This window comes from Vanessa tameamea, chromosome 8, assembly GCF_037043105.1.
Source record: "Vanessa tameamea isolate UH-Manoa-2023 chromosome 8, ilVanTame1 primary haplotype, whole genome shotgun sequence".
NCBI classification, from domain to species: Eukaryota; Metazoa; Arthropoda; class Insecta; order Lepidoptera; family Nymphalidae; genus Vanessa; species Vanessa tameamea.
Window position 1 is genome coordinate 11,373,815 of NC_087316.1, and position 20,786 is coordinate 11,394,600.

General features: G+C 33.9%; 3 protein-coding genes across 3 annotated transcripts; 2 read left to right on the forward strand and 1 right to left on the reverse strand.

Moving 5' to 3' along the window:
* Positions 1 to 1,499: 1,499 nt before the first annotated feature.
* On the reverse strand, positions 1,500 to 14,733 carry LOC113404786 (phosphatidylinositol 4,5-bisphosphate 3-kinase catalytic subunit delta isoform). Its single transcript, XM_026645810.2, has 20 exons — positions 14,438 to 14,733; positions 14,012 to 14,265; positions 13,297 to 13,528; positions 12,841 to 13,070; positions 9,317 to 9,439; positions 8,690 to 8,813; positions 8,077 to 8,252; positions 7,327 to 7,545; positions 6,867 to 7,069; positions 6,248 to 6,439; positions 5,896 to 6,102; positions 5,181 to 5,324; positions 4,901 to 5,025; positions 4,504 to 4,648; positions 4,156 to 4,344; positions 3,763 to 3,905; positions 3,232 to 3,383; positions 2,774 to 2,950; positions 2,182 to 2,301; positions 1,500 to 2,010 (listed from the first exon to the last, which is right to left on the reverse strand). The coding sequence occupies exons 2-20, from the start codon at positions 14,156 to 14,158 to the stop codon at positions 1,888 to 1,890; spliced, it is 3,171 nt and encodes a 1,056-aa protein (XP_026501595.1). The 5' UTR covers positions 14,159 to 14,265; positions 14,438 to 14,733; the 3' UTR covers positions 1,500 to 1,887.
* Positions 9,937 to 11,980, forward strand: LOC113404790 (leucine-rich repeat-containing protein 23-like). Its single transcript, XM_026645815.2, has 4 exons — positions 9,937 to 10,163; positions 10,670 to 11,264; positions 11,513 to 11,688; positions 11,857 to 11,980. Exons 1-4 carry the CDS (start codon positions 9,949 to 9,951, stop codon positions 11,963 to 11,965), a joined length of 1,095 nt encoding a protein of 364 aa, XP_026501600.2. The 5' UTR covers positions 9,937 to 9,948; the 3' UTR covers positions 11,966 to 11,980.
* Positions 14,734 to 14,962: 229 nt separating the features above from the next.
* Positions 14,963 to 19,937, forward strand: Nsun5 (Nop2/Sun-like domain containing protein 5). Its single transcript, XM_026645812.2, has 6 exons — positions 14,963 to 15,224; positions 15,310 to 15,565; positions 16,597 to 16,859; positions 17,335 to 17,448; positions 17,795 to 17,969; positions 18,622 to 19,937. The coding sequence occupies exons 1-6, from the start codon at positions 15,102 to 15,104 to the stop codon at positions 19,896 to 19,898; spliced, it is 2,208 nt and encodes a 735-aa protein (XP_026501597.2). The 5' UTR covers positions 14,963 to 15,101; the 3' UTR covers positions 19,899 to 19,937.
* Positions 19,938 to 20,786: the final 849 nt, after the last annotated feature.

Here is a 20,786-nt window from a genome sequence, read left to right on the forward strand (position 1 = left end):
ACATCTTAGTTATGTCGCAGCTTTTGAAGTGCCTCCCTCTTTATAATAAAATACATCGATATGAGCGTGGATCGTCCCTATCGCGGTCCACGATACCCGCACGTGCAACAGAGCGCGTCATATGCGGCGTCCTGCTCACACAATTGATCACCAGCGAGTCTTTAATACTATCACAATAACATACGCTACTTAACATATTAAGAATGAGAGCATTTGCCTAAATAACATGCTAGAATGAGAGGGCAGAGCAGCGACGGTTAAACATTCCATATAAATATAATTTACGAACCAAAATCACTTACATACGAATATCTTAAAATTAATTTTTAATAAGATATATTGCGAAAATTCTAACGATCTGTTTCCATTGTACATTTCGAATCGCACTCGCCCAACCTAATCCCAGCGCTAAATAATCAGTCTTTCTAAAACCTCACTTCTAGGCTCGTGCCGATTCATTCGGATTTCAATCTGCAAGTACCTTCATCGATTTTAATTTAAATGCTTACACGCGATACAATGAAGTGAATAACCGCGTCTTCAAAGTAGAGCAAACATACTCCTACACATTCAAGGACACGATCTTGCCCATATTTATTACTAATCTTGCATGAATGTACAATACCGTCAACGAAACACTTTTATGAATTGATCTATTTAAATAAATGGAAACAGACACCTCTCGACAAACCGCGTTTATATCACAGCCAAAATGACCGTCGCAGCTCGATGCCCATCTTACAATGATCCATATACTTCACGTGACCACATTTTTATATAAAGATATGCTATAGATGCGCTATAAACCGTTACAATTATACTAAATGACGCTATTGATCTTCAAATGGAATACTTTCCAAACTATGCAAAACTAATTTACCGCACGATAAGACCAAAAATGTGTATATACTATATATACTTAGACAAATACAGATTAAATAATCACATTACATGATTAATTTAATTTATATCATTTCACAATAGGTAATTTTTATTTATTAATTTAAATATAGTTTTTAGTATGTATGTGTAATGAATCGTTAATTTATTTTTACTTTGTTCTCTGGTGTTTTATAATCTGTGTAGTTTTTTTATTTATTGGCAATCTTAATATAATTCCGTACATTAGAAATTTATTTAATGAATAATCACAAATATTGAAATAAATATGTCTCACAGATACAAAATACCACAATACGATGTCAAATATCACAATTCAGTGATAATGTTACTATGTCATTATTCTAATACGCTAGAAAATTCGGTAACATTGTATCATACTCAACAATATTAGTTATAGATTTATCAACATGATTAAATTCGCATAAGATTACATCTACAATATTATATTAAAACCAAGCGAAATGCCTATATTGTGATATCCGATAATAAGCCTAATGTATATAGTTATAGAGTCCATAACGGTCACTGAAGTTCATTTACGAGGCCCAAACTCGGACCTGACGCGCACTGACTTGCAATTTGAACCTTAGCGTATAATATTTTTTCCTATTCACGGTCTTATACATTTTCGATATCAACGTATACCTTATACAGACTCCTACGGTATTCCAAATTCAAAATTAACACACACTTTTGTTCGAATTAAATTTCAACCATAACAATATCATTTCGATCGGGGCGTTTAAATTTCGAATCAAACGTCGAACACGCACTGCTTGTACAGACTATCAAATCTGAAACTTTGTTTAAAGAGTAAGATTCACTATTCAAAGAGTTTATATGGTGTTTAGTATTCGAATATAGTTTATCGCACAGTCATTCGAATTTGTACCTTAATGTATATAGAATAAGGCTCACTCTTTAAAGTGTTTGCGGGGTGTGTTTAGACGGCTGCCGTTTGAGCCGCCTACTGACGGGTCACTGTCAGTTGTTCTTGTCGAAGTTATGAAGCGCCCAGTTGAAGGAGGCCGTCCATGAGTTCTTGACGGCTTCGATGAATTTCAGTCTAAAATGCTCCATCGCTTTCTCTTCGGAGAGGTCCATTACCTTCAGGATATAGGTTTGATATTATTAAGAAAATATAAATTAATACTTTAATCACTTAAAATATGAAGATAAACTTTATTTGTTATTTATTTTATATTATTAATAATATGCCTAATCTTGTTATATTTGCCAGTAAATTACATAGTAAAATAGTATGGAACGAGAACTCACCAAAGTTTCTCTAAGGTACTGTAAATCCTTTTCCGAACTAAGTTCCGGCAGGCCGGTGGAGATCATCATTGAAAACAGCGATAGGATGAGATGTCCGTGCTTCCGCAGAATTTTGAACGCCTGACCAATTAAAAAATATACATGTATTACAGTATTAAACAAAATCGGTTGCGATACAATATTTTGTAAAATTATGATACCACCAGAAAACATTTTGGTAAAAATGACCTTATGAGGTTATTTTCAGCCTTAGTATGTGCATACTGTTTCGTATACTAGTCCAACGATTCATGAGGCTGTTATGAATTGATATTCTGCTGCAGACCGTCCAGAGCTTAATATAACAGACCATATTTTTTATAACATTATTTTTATTATTAACTAGTTTGAATTTGATCGACCGCGTTTTAGAAGTCGGTCGTCTGGTATTGAGCATAAAAAAGCCTTTGTCCTTTAAGCCTACATCATATCATGCACCACCGCGCATCGGAACTGTAAGAAATATTAACCATCTCTTACTGTGGCAATGCGCCACCAACCCTGGGAATTATGACGTCACTTCAGACCAGAGCAAAGTCCGAGCAAGGCGTACCGTCTCGCAGAGGTCGCGGAAGATCTTGAAGTCGAGCTGCTCGTGCACGCCGCCGCGCTGCCCCTTGTTGATGACGTGGATGAAGTCGTGCGTCAGCACGAACGGGACGCGCTCGCGCTTGAAGCCGTACTTCTGCTTGAAGTGCCCCAGGAAGTGCCCGAAGTCGATGTGGAACAGCTGCCGGACCGAGCCGTTAGTGCCACCCCCAAGTACGATTTTGTGTTTTTATAATTATTATATTTGTGTTTTAATTAAAGGAAGAGTAAAGATGTCAACAATTCGATAATCTTCGACCTTGAATTGAAATCATCTTTAAAAGTCAGATCTGAATGATCAACGGTACCCACTATGTATTCCTTAATAAATGTAAAATATCGTGTTGAAAGTAATCGATGTTGTTATCGGAGATTTGGAAGCAGAATGAAAGTGAAGCACGTAGCGGTAGCAGCGTCAGGTACCTGTCCGCTCTTCTTGACCATGATGTTGTCGGGATGCCTGTCCGCGATGCCCAGCACGTAGGTCGCCACGCAGTACCCCGCACAACTCATGGTGAACTCCTCCACCGCCTTGTTGAACGACTCCTCGCTGGGGTTCTGCTTGCGGAGCCATTCTGTAATCAGGACGGTGTGTTATTTTACGATAAATATGATCACATTTTATCCGTTCGTTCTCATCTTTGCAAACTGAAGTTACATAAAAATTGTCATTCTAAATATCAAAATGTATAAAAGTACTATTAAATAAATAAATAAAGAATATTTTTTTGTAAGTGTAATATGTTTTCTAAATTTTATACTGAATTGTAAAAAATCTGATTACAAAATGGTTATCATTTCCAATGACACTCCATTGCAATTTAAGCAATCACAAAAGATCGTCGCACAAGATTCTCCATCGCATAAACTAATATAGAATGTAGGGCGTGAAAGCAGGACAGAGATACTCTCGCAGATAATTTTAGTCTAGTAGGGTGAAGTTGTGACACTCACGGAACAGGTTGGCCTTGGAGATGGTGGAGGCTGCATTGAACAGCGCGCTCTGCTTCTGTATGTTGGCGACCGTCTCCGCCTCGTCGACCACCTCGATCATACCCACTGCGTACTCCATCGAGATGCAGTTGTACGGGTTCAGTCTAGAAACATTTACATCGCATAAAACTAACGTAAAACGAGAAGCCAGGGACGCAGGACTAGATGTAATCGATATTTAATCGTCGATAACTTCTATAAGAATAATAGAAGTCGCGACAATTTGGTCCATTTGAAGCCTATTTATCAATTGCGTCTTGTCTAGGTGTACTAAAGCGTAAACATTGTATACACTATGGATTGGATGAAATAATGGCCCATAAACCACTATAATATATATAAACATAAAATTACCTAAAATCATATCCCGCATTCTTCCACAACCTGTCCATGATCCTCAACATTTGCAGCGTGAACATGTCCTGTCGGAGATCATCTCCAATCTTTAAGATAATGCGGACGTCGGATCCCGTCGGGTCGACGTTTTCGAATTCGAGTAAAAGGGGACGCATCTTGCTGTCCATGACTCGACATCTCTCAGGCCTAAATAAATAAGTTCGTCATTATTAATTTGAATTATAATATAAGGTTTAATTATGGTATTTTTTTTTGCTTTGTTCTCATAGACTGACGAATGGACCACGAGTCAATAAGCGGTCCGCTCGTGGACATGGGTAGTGTAAAAATGTCGGGGCGACGCACTTGATCCTCTTGCAGACGAGGCTGGGCGTGAGCGGCGACACGAAGTCGCAGAGCGTCTCGACGCAGTGCTGCTCCTGCAGGTGCTGCTGCAGCGCCGCGCGCGCCTTGGAGATCTCCTTCTTCTTGCGCACGCACTGGCTCGCCCCTGCGCACGCGATCGCACAGACAATTTAAACTATTGGCAGTATTGAAGGTTTATCATTAACTTCATTTATCTAAATTGGAACGTTGATATATTATATGAAGATATGATATTTTGAGCATTCCTCGGAATCGGAAAACGTAATATTTAATATCATTATAAACACTAGCGCATTTGCTGCAAACTAAGAAAGCACGTTTGATTCTTGTTACTACAGTGATACAGTTCAATAGTTTAAAATTCTTCTGAACTCACATTTGAGCTTATCCAGGCAGGTGATCTGCCGCATGAGGCTGTTGATGTGGTCTTGACAGCCGCGACAGTACGCTTCCAGTACCAAACCGAAGCGTACCGACACCGACGGCACGTGCATCTCAGATCTGATAATGAAAATAAGTATTAAATGACTTAGAAACTTACTATATTTTGTTATAATACATATTTAACAATACTAGACATTCAAATTAATAATATTTTAGCTGGCATACTTGTCTATCATGTTATATTATATATTATTGCAATATAAAAATATTACCTTAAATGCCAGAAGAGATAATGTCCGATGGTCATGTTATTGAACGCTCGTTGCAACAGAAACACGGCCAGATCGCACATTAGATACGACTCATGTTTCAAAGCTTGGACCAGTTGCAATAGATATAGCAGGAGATCTTCGTCGCTGTAATGAGAAATATATTATTAAAGTGGCTATTTAAGTTACGGCGCTAGAGCCGGTAATTGTAATTTTTCAGTTAAATTAAGCAGCTCCATGGCAATAACGCAACATTGTCAGTCAGTTAAACCCATGTCACCCATTGAACAATAACCTAGGTATAAGTCTCTAATGAGAAATCAGCTCTACTTCCAATGAAAGGCAGTGCACGTCGAGGTGAAGGAAAGTATTTACGCATCGTCCAATACCGTCTGCATAGACTCAACGACCCCTATAGTTGCAGGTAACCAGCGCAACCATCAAAAGCATTCCAAAGGAGAATTAATATCAGGCATATAGCCGGCCGCAAAAATGTGACATGTCTTTTCTTACAGTGTCATAAAACAGTCTATAGTCTTTCCTAAAGTAAAATAAACAACTTGTGCATTGAATTGACGCGATGTTTGATCGAGATATTTAAACCAACTATGATAATAATTATAGATTCGCACCAAAAATAGTTAATTCTGCGCAGTTAGTTGGTCTCCCAAGGGGTCGACCGGTTGAGGTGATCACCTCTTGGGCGTATAGCCAGTACCTGATCTTGGCGAGGCACTCGACAGCGAACCCTCGCACGGCGGCATCGGCGTAGGCGTAGTCCAGCAGCTCCAGCGCCGACTCCACGCGCAGCATGGGCCACGACGCCAGCGAGCGGGCCACGCGCGCCGCCTCCGAGCGCTCCGTCCACTCCACGCACGACAGCAGCTTGGGCAGCAGCTCCGGGGCCAGCTCGCGGAAGTACTCCCTGGGGGGCGGAAGTTTAGATGATATCATGGACAACATATTTAGAAGAATGTTCATGAAACATCTGTCTGGCACCAAATTTAAGACAAAGAGTTTTGAAAAAAGATCAAGAAAACCGCTATCATATATTATATATTAGTTCTTACCTTGACGCCCAAATATCTTTCTTTTCCTGTTCGTGCATCTCATACATAGGATCCTTCTCGGCGGTAGCTCGAAGTTTCTCAAAGTCCTCGCTCAGTCGCGCCATCACGTCCGGGGAATTGTTCTCCAGTTGATCCGCGTACGCTTTCACTGCCTCTTGCTTGGGAAATAATATTGGGTACTGACAGTCGTAGCTGAAAAACATAATACCATTGATTACTTATGATTCATATAAAGTTTTATTAATTTACAACAATTCAAAAAACTTCTATAACATACTATTGAATAAAGTTACTATAATTTTTATTCTATTAATTCTCAATTTTCTTATTTACCACTCATCAGTTACCATGTACCTTATATATTTTTCGTCCGTTAATGGACTAACACAAATATTATGAAATTTTAATAATAATAATAAGAACTGATGACAGTTTAATAAATATTCCACAAGTTTAATATCCAAAACAAATGAAAAATGTTCAGCTAGCTGAGTATGAGTTCCAAAATTTTTCCTCAAAAGAACAGGATGATGTGAAACATTTACAGGGTGTTCAGTATTATTACTTTCATTTAAGGGCGATGGTACATAAGTGATACCATATTCCACCTTCCACTCACTTAGAGAAGCGTACTTGAAGAGCAGCACAGGAATCAATATTGGGGTTGGAGACCACAGTACCCAGCGGGTGTAACAACAGGTCGTCCCCCTGCGTCTCGTCGGCGACGTGTGTCCACATGAACAGGGTCACTCCGTCCGTACGGAGTTGTTCCTTGTAGTCGAAAATCATTGTGTTTGCCCAAGCCAACCTGTTTATGGCGTCCTGCAATACAAAGTAGTAATTAAGAACTTTAATAGAACATTATTGATGTAGATATCTGGACTCAGTGCATACTAGATTTATGGAATAAATACGACTTAATAAAGTGTAATTATTGAGTATCTCCCCAGATGATTTGAATAATACTAGAAAATTAGAAACTAGGCAACTTATTTTAATAAAAGAATACTTGGAACTATACAATATATTTTTAAAACAATTTAATTTAATTGTCTCTTTTAATATTTTTATGTATTTACCTTATTCGCGTCTTTCCCTCTTCTTTTATTCTTGGCTTTGGATATCTCATATATGACGAAACAAAGCCTCGCCATTCGTGGAACATTACATACTTTGATCGGAAACTGAAGTTCTTCATCCCACTGTGCTTCACCCTCTTTCGAAACAACTGCTAATCGGGTCTTCTGTGGCTCGCACAACGACTTGCCTCCGTGGTAGATACCAGCTTGGCAAACAACCTTTAAAATAAAAAAAATATAAAATTTATCCCCTACAACTATTATGATAATATTTCTAAGGATTTAAATCCACAATATTTATTTTAATAGTTCTACGTTTTTTTAAAATATTCATGGTAATTAACATTGGATTTATTTAAACAAATGCTTTAATTTATTTTATAATTAAAGAATTATTGTCAATATGATAACTAGAACACGTTAGTCTTAGCCGCAGAATACAGAAAAAACCGGTGGTAGTCATTGTGCACTAAATTTTCATGTAATTATTATGTGTTAGTAATTAATTATGAGGATAACTGCAGTTTTTGGATTGAAATTACCAACTATTTTTACTGGAGCAGTTTGTTGAAATAACCTCGAAACATACTCTTTGAAAGGAGATGGGGCCTTAGGCCAGCAATGGTACATTATGGACATTATACTTAAATTTAAAAATAGAACAGCAAAGTTTTTCTGTGATAACTTATGTTTAGGAATGAATAACATATAGAATAAAGACATCAAAATATATAAGGAATAATATGTTACCTCAACGAGTCTGCCAGGATCAACGTTGAGTCCACCGACCGTTTGTACCATACAGGAATAATTTCTCTCAATCTTCCATGACGACTCGTAGTTCTTCTTTTTCCTTATTGTGTTAGATTGTTCTGAGGCAAGTCGCCGTCGCTCGGATAGTGAATAATATTGAAACTCACAAGCAACTACAAGCATATGATTATACACAATCAGTATATCACTTCATTTTGTTACCATTGGAAGTCAAATACAAAATGTCTTTTGTCATTTAGTTCTTATACGAATTGTTTTGATCAATCCCAATTATTACGACGTGGCATTGATATTGTTTGGACTTAATTATGATTTTCAACAATTACTTTTTGGAATCAAGGTTAAATTAGATTTGATTTTTAATTAGGTCAATCATATTTCTAGGACAATAAAACATTTTTAGTGTATTATCCCCAAGGAACTAATATAACTAATACCAATCGAGTTATCGTGCCCTGATTATTTTATTAAGTTTTATGCATATTTAGTCTATCCAATAGAAAAGGCTGCATATTAATTAGTGAGACAAAATCAGTTAAGTGTCAACTATGGCATGTTTATATATTTACTTCAATATAACATAACTCACCGGCTATTTTATCCATACTGACAGTCATGACTTGAGGGACACCATCTCGTGATAGCATCTCTTGTATATAAAGGAACTGTATAAGGGGGTGGTCGCCCAGCAGGTACTCTTCCCGCCCGCAGACCTGCAGCCAAACGTAATACACATTTAGAATAAAATATGTTATACATATATTTTATAGACAGCAAGAAAAGAGGAATTAAACTGCTTCTAGAAAATTAAATTCTGTTTTATTGTAACGATCTGGTATTTGAACCCAGAACCTCATCTGCTGCCCTGCTAATAAACTAGGAGGTAGGAGGGCAACGAGAATAGGGTAACAAAAGTTTCAAAGTTTCATACCGACAATGCAATTAATAAAACTTTATCTATACTAAAATTATAAATGCGGAAATAACTCAGTCTGTCTGAATTTCTGTTGCTATTTCGCGGCCAAACCACTAAACCGAATTTGATGAAATTTGGTATGAAGCAAGGTTGAACCCTATGGAAGGACATTGGCTATTTATTATGCCTTACACCTGACGACAAATACCAAACGCAGGCGAAGCCGAGGGTGACAACTAGTTTAAAATATATAGACTATTGTACTAAGCAAACTTTGAAAAATTAAAAATCTTTCCTCACCTTGAGCACATAGTTACGCGGATGTTCTCCACGCATGTTCAACGAGTTAGCCTTTTTTCTTAGTATTGTTTCTATATGCTGTTGAGGCGTTAAGCCAACTGGCACGTTTGATGTAAAGGAAAACTGAAATAAACGACATACTTGATATTAGTTTTGACAGAAAGATTCGAATTCGATTATTTTCTGGTAACGCAACCAAGTTCTTATATCTTTGTCACGTTTAATGAATATACTGCTTCCTTTATCACATTACGGAAAACAATTTTGAAAAAAATTATAGCGCTAATTATTTAATTTAGTAAGTTTAATATTTTTTTTTCATATTATATATCGAATCAATAAATTGTTATCATATAACTATATAAGCCAATTTAATTTATTAAAGAATTTATTCAAAACCTCTAATCTGCGACATTGGACCTCCTTCTGAATTATCTGTATTTATAAACGACACTGGCTTCGAACTATTTTTTATACAGTAATGTCATACGTCAGTGATTATATTGCTAGGCTATGTAATGATATTGTCACCTAATTTATAAATAATTCAATAATTGTATAATTAAAATAAATCTCATTATTTCTCGATAATATCATTTTGGTTAAACCAATTATAAATCGTTTTAAGAAAAATGCTCAAATCACATTATAAGCTTCAACAAGATGTAGATGGAGTTGAGCAGGAGATAGAAGAATCTTTACATTTCGAACAATTAGCTGAGGCTGTAGCAGAAGAAGAGCAAAAAGAAATAGTTCCCAATGCTTTGCCATATCCAGAGAGGAAGCTTAATCGATCCGAAATAAGCGTTCGTCTGACTCTGCTTGGCAAAACAGCTGAAGGCGATGGGTGGTTCCGATTTTTTCCAACTTTTCTAATTTCTTTATTAGTATTCATTTGTTGAAATCAAGTATTTCTAGAAATGACTACTAACTAACTGGCTCTTAAGATATTAAAAGAATATATCCAGTCATTAGCCTACTTATTTATATTTGTCGACGTCTTTTAAATATATAAATCAAAGTTTTTTAGCTGATTTATTAACTGTAATGCTTATATTTAAATTGTCTGAATAAGAACTTTTTGTACTTTTCTTTAATTCTACCTACATTTATATCTTCATGGGTATGATGGAAGAAATCTCTTCTTGTATTTTATCCTTCGTTTTCTTTTGAAAAACGAACTACAATGTACATTTTATATGAATTTTGATCATATTTATTAGATATTGCGACAGTACTGAGGCTGATGTGGTGACATCAACCTGATAAATCGCTTACAAAAACGAATATAATTTATTAAATGGATAAAGTACGTTACGATAATACGTATAAGTGTACTATTTAATTTTACAGCTACACGTATCTAAAGGCCGTATGTACTGGGATGAGTTTAACAAATATCAGCGCGATTAAATCGTTCCAACATTTACAATTCGTTGATGTATCCAACAACAATTTGACTTTAGAAAACCTACAAGTTGTCACAGAACTACCATTTCTTCTTCTAATTCATGCTGATAAGAATCTTCTAAACTCGGCTGGTTTGAAAAAGACGAAGTACATGCAAGTGATCATTATGAATAACAATAAATTAACTTCAGTGCGTGATGTTTTCCAACCAGAGCTATGCACATTAGAAGTTGGCTACAACAAAATTAGAAGAGTAGATCTACTTAGTATGCCAAATATAAAATGTTTAGATTTTCGATACAACCTGATCGAAGATATCTCGAATTTTGATTTTCCAAACTTAGACAGTTTATATTTAGCTGGAAACAAAATTACCAGTCTAAATGGTATAGAAAAATTGCCGAATCTAAGAGTTTTGCACGTGAGAAACAATCCGATAAGGATCTTAAGCGGATTCGACCCCGAATTAAAGAAATTACAATACGTAAATTTGCGCAACTGCAAAGTTTCAACTTTAAAACAAATTAAAAAGTTACGGGTTAGTGTACTCTTGATTAACGTAAGAATCTAAAAATGGATATTGATTACGTTTCTCGTGAATTTTATAAAAAATGTATTTTTATGTTCTTTAATTAGTTGTGATTTATGACATTATAACCATAAGCAATTTTGACTTGATACTTGCTATTCAATATTTCCACAACTAATAAATAAAAAAGATAATCTATATATAAGCGACATTTTGATAGTTTGCCATTCCAAAAAGGTCGTAATTTCTTTCTAAAGGTACTACCCGCGCTAGATACTCTTGTCGTAAGGGGTTGCCCTTACATGGGTGGAATAGGCGAAGAGGACGCAGAAGTAGGTGTCGAAGAAGAAGATGAACAATTAAGAATAGAAGTTCTTGCTTCACTTCCAAAGCTTAAGAGGCTTAACAAAGGAACCATTACACCAGAAGAGAGGTAAATGCTAAAATATATAAATTATTTTCTGGCTTCCATTGATGTTATATGGAAGTTTCTTTATGTCTAACTACACTAAAGGTTAAACCTTCTTTGATCATTTTGCGTAGGCAACTTTTAGAACCTTTCTTGAAAATTAATAGTTTATTATTAATTGCCTAAAAACAGGACTGAAGCTAAGGAACTTATTAAACAATGGATAGAAGATGGTGAGATTAATGAAGAAGAAATATTGGAAGAACAGCATCATGATGACGAAGAATCAAATGTTGACTAGCATTACATACTAAAAAAGTTATTACATAGAATATAGTCCCTGATTTTTATTTGAAATCTTTTATTTTTTATTTTATTGTACATAACTTTATATTTTATGTAATTATTAACATTTTTAAGAATTTGTTTTTTGTATGGAAGCTTTATAAAGTTTTCAATTAAGGTGCGTACAGACTGAGCCTCCAATGAAAGTAAGAGTTGAAATAAACAAACAATAGATTTACATATGAAATGTTATCTTCTAGTAAATAATAACTCTGTTATAATATGCAAGTGATCTTTCGAAAATTCACTTATAAAACTTCCCACAGTATATTTTCTCATGAAATATAAATATGTAAATAATAGTTTAAATAGCATTTATCACATAATTGAGTCGAGACGGCCCAGTGGTTAGAACGCGTGCATCTTAACCGATGATTTCGGATTTCGGGTTCAAACCCAGGCAGGCACCACTGAATTTTCATGTGCTTAATTTGTGTTTATAATTCATCTCGTGCTCGGCGGTGAAGGAAAACATCGTCAGGAAACCTGCATGTGTCTAATTTCAACGAAATTCCGCCACATGTGAATTCCACCAACCCGCATTTGTAGCAGCATGGTGGAATATGCTCCAAAAACCTTTTCCTCAAAAGGAGAGGAGGCCTTAGCCCAGCAGTTGGAAATTTACAGGCTGTTAATGTAATGTAAAAATGTATCACTAAAGCCTGTTAGTATATTTCGATTATATATATACATACTAACACTGACTGGTTGCTTAACATCTTACCCTCAGGCCATTTTAAATCTATGTGCATTAATAATAAGAACTATTATGGAAACAAATAAAACTTACCTGCCTTCTTTATATTATTAGCATGATATGAAATCTCTTACCTCTGTATTCGCTACTTTAGTGACGAGTATAAAACAGTTATTATTAAGGTGGCTAATTAAGGTGGTGGGAACGGTAGGATGATCAGCTAATCTCGGTGGACAATGATATCTTAATCTTTCTAATTGTGTACTTTGAGCTCTTTTTATTAGACTCTCCTCAGCTAAATATCTCATTCGCATCCGAAAGTCGTTGACTTCCGAACTTCTTAAACTATCAAATTCATTTAAACCTGAAAAAAATTTTTAAACACTGTCATTTAAAAAGTCATAAGTGAACATAATAACTAATTCATTTCAATCATATATTTTTTTTAAATGAATTAATCATTCCAAGCTATATATATTTCAAGATATATTAATGGTTACTGCTAACTATATTTTATGTTTAACCAAACAAATTAACTTGAATAAAGTTTTATGTAATCATGAATTTGCGAAAATTTAAAATATCCCTACCTTTTCCAATTAAATGACTGATCTGTGTATTCAATAAGTGTTCCCCGGGCCTCTTGATGGATCGCTCAATTATCATGAGCACCCCAAACACAGGCCTAATATCACGGACCCTCTTGTTTTCATCGTCTACCTCTTCCGGAACCGCTAAGGAATTTATGAATTGGAATACATAGCCAGACATCTCATGCAGCATCCCAAACAGAGGCTGCTTCCCCGCCAAGTCCCATAACTCCTAAAAGTTTAATTCATTTAGATATTTCTCTGTCCCATTGTGTTGATTTTATTTTTTTCAATAAAAATATTGTATCTTAATATTTATAATTATCAAACAATATTTTTTTAGAAATTACATAAGGAACAAAACTATTTTCATTATTTGTACCTAAAAACATTTGATGTCATAAATAAACAATATCATTTTTCACTTAAACTTAGACATAAAGTAAAAAAATCAATGACAACATGTGCTACATTTTATTAACAATCCTTTTATTTATTTTCTTAACAGCTTTTACAGCTAACTCATTTCTTTACAGCCATAAGAGGCTTGATAATAGGAAAACAAACTTAATTATCTACTTTCTAAATATTAAAAGTCAAGTTATCTCTGTACACATTACACAATAGTTTGACCTAGTTCTCTGGAGCAAAGGAAACAATGTGTTGACATGCATCATGAGTCATGTTGATCAAATCGACAACTACTTCTACTAACCTCCTTAATATCTTGAAGAGTTGCATCCCAACTGACTGTCACAGGGAGGTATATAGAATTTGGCATCAGGCATGTTAACTCAACATAATCGGACGGCGTGGCCGACCAATAATCCCACGTATATGGACAACTCGGTGCGGGAACCATTGTTTTGGTATTATTCTACCAGTTCACACAAATATTGTTGAGGTATACAACATCTTAAAACTTTCATTGATAAACGACTCACATAGCAACCGCCTTGTTATTTTTAACTGAAAAATTTATGCGGTAAACATTAGTCATTTAAATTAAAACTATGATGTTGAATCATAGCATTTCCTGGTATTTTGATTAGGGGACAAATCGCCATTCGAAAAGAAACTGTCAATGATATTACACAAACAACATCGATTAAAATGTCATAAACACACTTTCTCTAATTACCTCTTTATTAAATGTTTACATAATTTATAATATGACACGATCCAATAAAATCACTCAAATATGTTTCTGAGAAATTGTAAATAAAGATTAAAGATTACGTGCAACATCTACGGCAGGTACTTATTGTGAAAAAAGTTGAATGAATTGCTTATGGTAACAAACAAATATTTTCTTCCGAATCTGTTATTGACTACTAATGCTATCTCTACACGTTTATCTTTTTGACGTAAATATTGTAATGGTCTTACTATATACAACTGTTATTACCGATATGAGTAGATCAATAAATAATCATAATATTGAAATTTCATTATAATTTAAATACATAATAATAATCGTTAATTTATGAAATAAGTTAAGACTAATTCAATTAAGAAATAATATTGTACTATTTTATTTTTGAATTTATTATGTTACCAAATCTTATTACAAAGGAAAAACTTTCCTTTAATGTTGTTAATACTCAAAATGGTTTTAGAATTAAATATTAGTTTTTTTATTATTTTATTGAGAATTTAACTCGAATGAATCTTAACCTAAATGATGGCAATGTCGAAAAAAATATCAATGACATATAACTCGTGATAAAAATTTTAAATTTTGGATATTTAGGACTTTAGATTTGTCATTGAAGGTTATAGCGAAGTTATGTATTTTGCATAAAATGTTTGAGCATTCAGTTAAAGTTCCCAGACATTATAAAGTAGCGGCAAATATTTTTAAAAAAGCTTATACAGAAGGTGGCAGTGTCAAAACTTTATTGTACGACGAAAAACTTAGGCATTTTGTAAGTATATGTATTAAAATATAAATAAAACTTAATATATATTAAAGTTTGAAGGGAAAATTGTATAAATTATATGTATTTGCAGAGAACTAATGTGCTTTACGCCCTCATAACAGAAACTATTAAACATGCTGTCGATATAGAAAAGATTTTTGAGACTTGTGAAATTTTGACAAAAGAACCGCGTTTAGATCCTTGGCTGGCAAAAGTTTTAGCCGCCGAATTGCTTTATGGAAAAAAGGCATTGCCGGGAAAAAGCAAACCTGAGCTAACAATATTGTCTTATAAAGAGCAGTTAGAAAAAATCATACCAGAACAACAGGATGACTTGAAATCTAAAGGTAATATATATTTTTTTTCTTTTACAGATTAATTCTGCAATATAGTACAGCACAATGGCTGAAAATAAAGAGGGTCCTCTGATACCGAAACAAACACGGATGGCTGCTTTGGCATTGGCAAATTTATTTTTGTACAGTGTTGCCATGTTCACATTGCCATTTGTAGCATTCTTTGGTGTTCGTCACATGCTAACTGACTACTATCCTGTAGACACATTTGTACGAACTTGCTGGTCTGTTGTTTCAGCAGTAGTTGTAGTGAATATAATAATATGTCTTTATGCCTATAAAGCCTATCATGAAAAAGAGTATGATGAGCATGGCAATGAAATTGATCAACATGATTATAAACCAATAACTGAGCCAGAAAAAAGTTCATTAAATGTGAAACAGGATTGATCATGTTTCAGTGTCTTAAACATTCCGCTGCACTTTTGTTCAGTATTACTACCAAAAAATGTCTTTGTATCACAAAGTATGTATTTAAGTGCAAATAAATAGTTTATTTATAATAACCTCTTTTATTTAGTAGATAAATATATTTAGAAAATGAAATAAAACTAGTTTATATCATAAAACCATAATAAATAGTGAAACAGAATAAATTAAATACTCGGTGGATTTATAACTTACTAGCTAAAACTCTGTATGCATTGCAATACCTCTTTATTATATTTATAGCTAAGTGTCTGATACAACTTGTGAATGTATCATCTATTGTATGTATGGTACTATCAGAAATTCCAATATAATCTAAAAAGTTTTAACTGTATGAGATGCAGTACTTGGTGTAGACCGATACACATTTTTATCAAATGTATTCAAGTATTTTGAAGCCATCTTAAGTTTTTTAACTTTGAAATGAGTAATAGTAGGATACAGTTTTTCTATTCTGTGATGTTAACCATGTCCTGTACACAAACAATCTTTTTGTTCTTTATGAGTTAAAATAAATATTATATAGATAACAAAAAAATATATGTATATTAGTAGAGCACAATGGTAGATATTACTAATTATTACTTGTTCAGTTGTTCGCAGACCTCGCTATGTGAGAATAAATACAAACCTGTTAGCGACTTCAGATGCGATCAGGACCTTTCAAGATGAAGGCTACAAGTTCATCAGATGCACATCAGGAACGTACGATGATTATTTGCAGCAAATTCAAAGTCTAACAGAATATGACTTTACTCAAGATTATCACATCAAGACCATGTTTGTATTTGCACCTGGAACCAAACTACATGAACATGATTTGTATTTGGAAAATCAAATTATATTGCAAGATAAGGTAAGTTATTATAATGATCTATTAGTAAACAGGCTAAGCATAAGAAAAAACAGTTCAGTGTCTTTTTCTCTTCTATTTTCTTATGATAATCATTTGACAAGTAGTGGTTTTGTTTGGTAGCTATTTACGAGCTTCAGTGTTATCAAAAATGGAAATTGGAAACAGACTTATTTACTATCATTTATATTAGAGTTTAGATCAGTTGATAGATTTTTTTTTATATTGACTGGGCAAACACTAGTATCTATAAAATATTGCTTACTATTTTCATAATTTGTAAACTAACATGCTTTAGTAAAAGTCTATTTATTTTGATTTTTAGTCTTATTTTAATCCGACATCACAGTTAAGGTTTAGTTTAAGTTGTATTTTTTAGGATTGAACATAAATGAGTTTTTCAATATGCTTTCATTTTTTTATTTGTTAATGGCGTATATTACGTGATTATCTTAATCATGAATTAACCTACGTTTAGGCCACGGCTCTCGCAGTGCATCTCTTGGCGCCGCCAACAGGAAGCACGGTGTTAGACATGTGTGCAGCTCCCGGTATGAAAACTACCCAATTGGCGGCGTATTTAAGAAATCAGGTAAATAATTGTTGCATTTTATTTAACTATGGTAGGTAGTCTGGCAACACCATATGGTTGGTGTACTCTATGACTGAAAGACAATGCGCCGCCATAATTACAAAATTACTTTGCTTTCCAACTAACAAATATCAATACAAAGTATATAGTAGATAATACGTACTTTGGCATACCACATTGTCCAGTCAGTTTCCTTTAATGAATACCGAACTTTGTTAAAGTCCTTAAAATTTATCAAGAATAATTGCATTATTACATAAATTGCCGTTATATACGACAATATAATAATACAAAAGGAACTACCTGTAATCCATATGGTCTTTTTTAATTTTATTTTATTTAACAGGGTAAAATTTACGCCGTCGAAAGAAATGAAGACAGATACAAAACTCTTTGTGATTTTGTGGAGAGAACGGGTTCAAAATGCGTAGAGACCCTACATAAAGACTCGCTAGAAATAAGAAGAGGTGATTGTGACGATGTTGAATACATTCTTCTGGATCCTAGTTGTTCAGGATCAGGTAAGCTGAAAAAAAATTAAGTGTTCTAACTTACTAATAGATAAATGAGGAGAAAATTGTGTATTTAAATCTATCACGCTCGATTTGCTGATAAAGGTCAAATATATGTGGAATAAAAAAAAAACTGTTTTGTTTTTAAACTGTAATCATATATTTGAATTTTCGACACAGTTGAACCTGTCCAGGTCATGAGTTCATTAGTTATTTTTTTATACTAACAAAAATGATAGACTTAGTAGCGGATAATTTATAAACTTTATATACGTCGCAAATATTGGCGCCAATGGAGAATACTTAATTAATTAAAATATCATTATTAACTTTATTTATTGCTAAATAAATAAAGGTGACGGTGCCAGCATTTCAGACATAGTGTTTCTATTTATGCCTTGCGAAGCGATCAGAATCTAGCTTATAATATTACTTATTATATTATGTATTCATATAATATTATATTATTAACTCTAACTTTGCTTAAAATCATTTGCCTCAATGGTTAACTTTTAAACAGTGACAGATGACTACATAAACTAGATTTCTATAAGACATACTACATAACTTAAATTACTCAATGGAATAAGTACATGTTTAATTAATTATGTGATATTTTATGGTGTAAAATAAAGTACATTTGCTATACTTTTCTTCTTAGGTATGGATCTCCATGTACACAACTATATCGAGGACACAAGATTAGCTAGACTAACTTCACTCCAAGAAAAGTTCTTAAAGCACGCAATGAATTCGTTTCCAAACGCAAAACGAATAGTATACAGTACTTGTTCACTATTTCCCGAAGAAAATGAAAGGGTCATAACAAACGTCGTTAAAACTTCGAGAGCCAAATGGCGAGTGCAAGATGTGAAAGAACTTCTAAAGGGTCAATGGAATAATTTCGGTTCCGGAATGTATGGCAGCATGGGAACAAGATGTCTATATGCTGTTCCAAATTCAGATTTCACTACCGGCTTTTTCTTAGCAGTCTTAGACAGAGATCCTAAAGATATGGAAAAGTCACAGGAAAGTGCAGTAGAGGCGAAAAATCACAATAAAATGAAAAACGAAGATATGCTCTCGGAAGTTGAAACAGAAGAAAAGGATAATAATAAAAAGAAGAAGAAAAAGAAAATTAAAGTAGAAAATACTGATGGTCTTATCTCAAATATCGAAGAAGAGGCTGATATGCAAAATGAAGATGAACCAAAAGGAATAGAAAAGCGTAAGAAGAAAAAGAAGGATGTTTTAGAAATGTCAAATGATGATAACGTAGGTAATACTGAAATCATGTCTGCGCTGAATGAGGAATATAATGATGTAGAAACGAAGAAAAAAAAGAAAATCAATGAAGAAGCATCAACATCTGAACAACGAGTTGTAAAGCGTGAAGATATAGAAATTAAGGATTCTGATAGTTTAAATGATAGCAATGAAATAACGAAAAAGAAGAAGAAACGAAAATCCAATACAGAATCGACAATAGATTTAATAGAAAACCAGGAGAACACTGTGTACACTAACGAGCCAGAAAATATAAATGAAACTACTGAAACTAAGAAGAAGAAAAAAAGAAAAACTAATGAGGAATTTTCAGCTGATATAACAAATGAAGAACGTTGGACAAAAAAGGCAAGTAAAAAATATAATATTGAAATCCACAAAGATGATGTTAATGAAACCACTATAACTGATAACAACGAAGAGCCCGTGAAAACAAAAAAGAAGAAAAAGAAAGACAAAACGCATCATTTAACAGAAAATTTCGATGAATTCAATGGAAATTCCGACAATAAATTAAATGAAGATGAAAATGTTGATAATTCGAATAAAAAGAGAAAAAACAAATCGAAACATGTCGAGAATTCCGAAACAATTGACGTTAGTGCAGATGACGTAGCACCAAAAAAGAAAAAAAAACGCAAAGAGCTGTAATTTAAAATGTATTTTCTTTTATATTTTTCTTTAACTCTAATAAAAGACGTGATTGAATCAAACTATTTTTCCGTTTTACTTATTTGATGAAAGTTTTGAAGTATATATGTTTAGGTCAGATTCCAAATTTGATTAATGCGGCTTATCATACATGAATTGTATACCGAAACCTAAGAATATTAAAAGAGGCAAAACGACGATTTTAATCCTATTGCATATTATAAAAAGTGAATTTCGGTAAACAACCTTCATTCAATATAGAAGCATTACACTTATTTATTGTTTGTCAAGAAGAAGAACGAGCGCAAGAAATTCAGCTGGTTTTATTATCAATTTATATAGAGTCAATCAAAAGAGCCGAGATGGCCCAGTGGTTAGAACGCGTTCATCTTAACCGATGATTTCGGGTTCAAACCCAGACAAGCACCACTGAATTTTCATGTTCTTAATTTGTGTTTATAATTCATCTCCTGCTCGGCGAAGATGAAGGAAAACATCGTGAGGAAACCTGCATGTGTCTAATTTCAACGAAATTCTGCCACATGTGTATTCCACCAACCCGCATTGGAGCAGCGTGGTGGAATATGCTCCATACCTCCTCAGAGGGAGAGGAGGCCTTAGCCCAGCAGTAAACGAAGACGCACGAAAATTTGTTACCACTTTATAGGAGTTTATCAAACGTTACAACAACTTAAAGTTCACCTATATCTATGCCGTTCAGGTTTGTCTATACGTCTATAGAAATAAATAAAATTAAAATCTGTCTGTGATTTAGAAATAACAGCCTATTCTTAGTCAATGTGACTTTTAGGGAGTTACCATAAAACAAAATTATTTTTTCGTTCAAGAAATAATTTAAATATTTTCGTCACATTCTGAATTGCACTC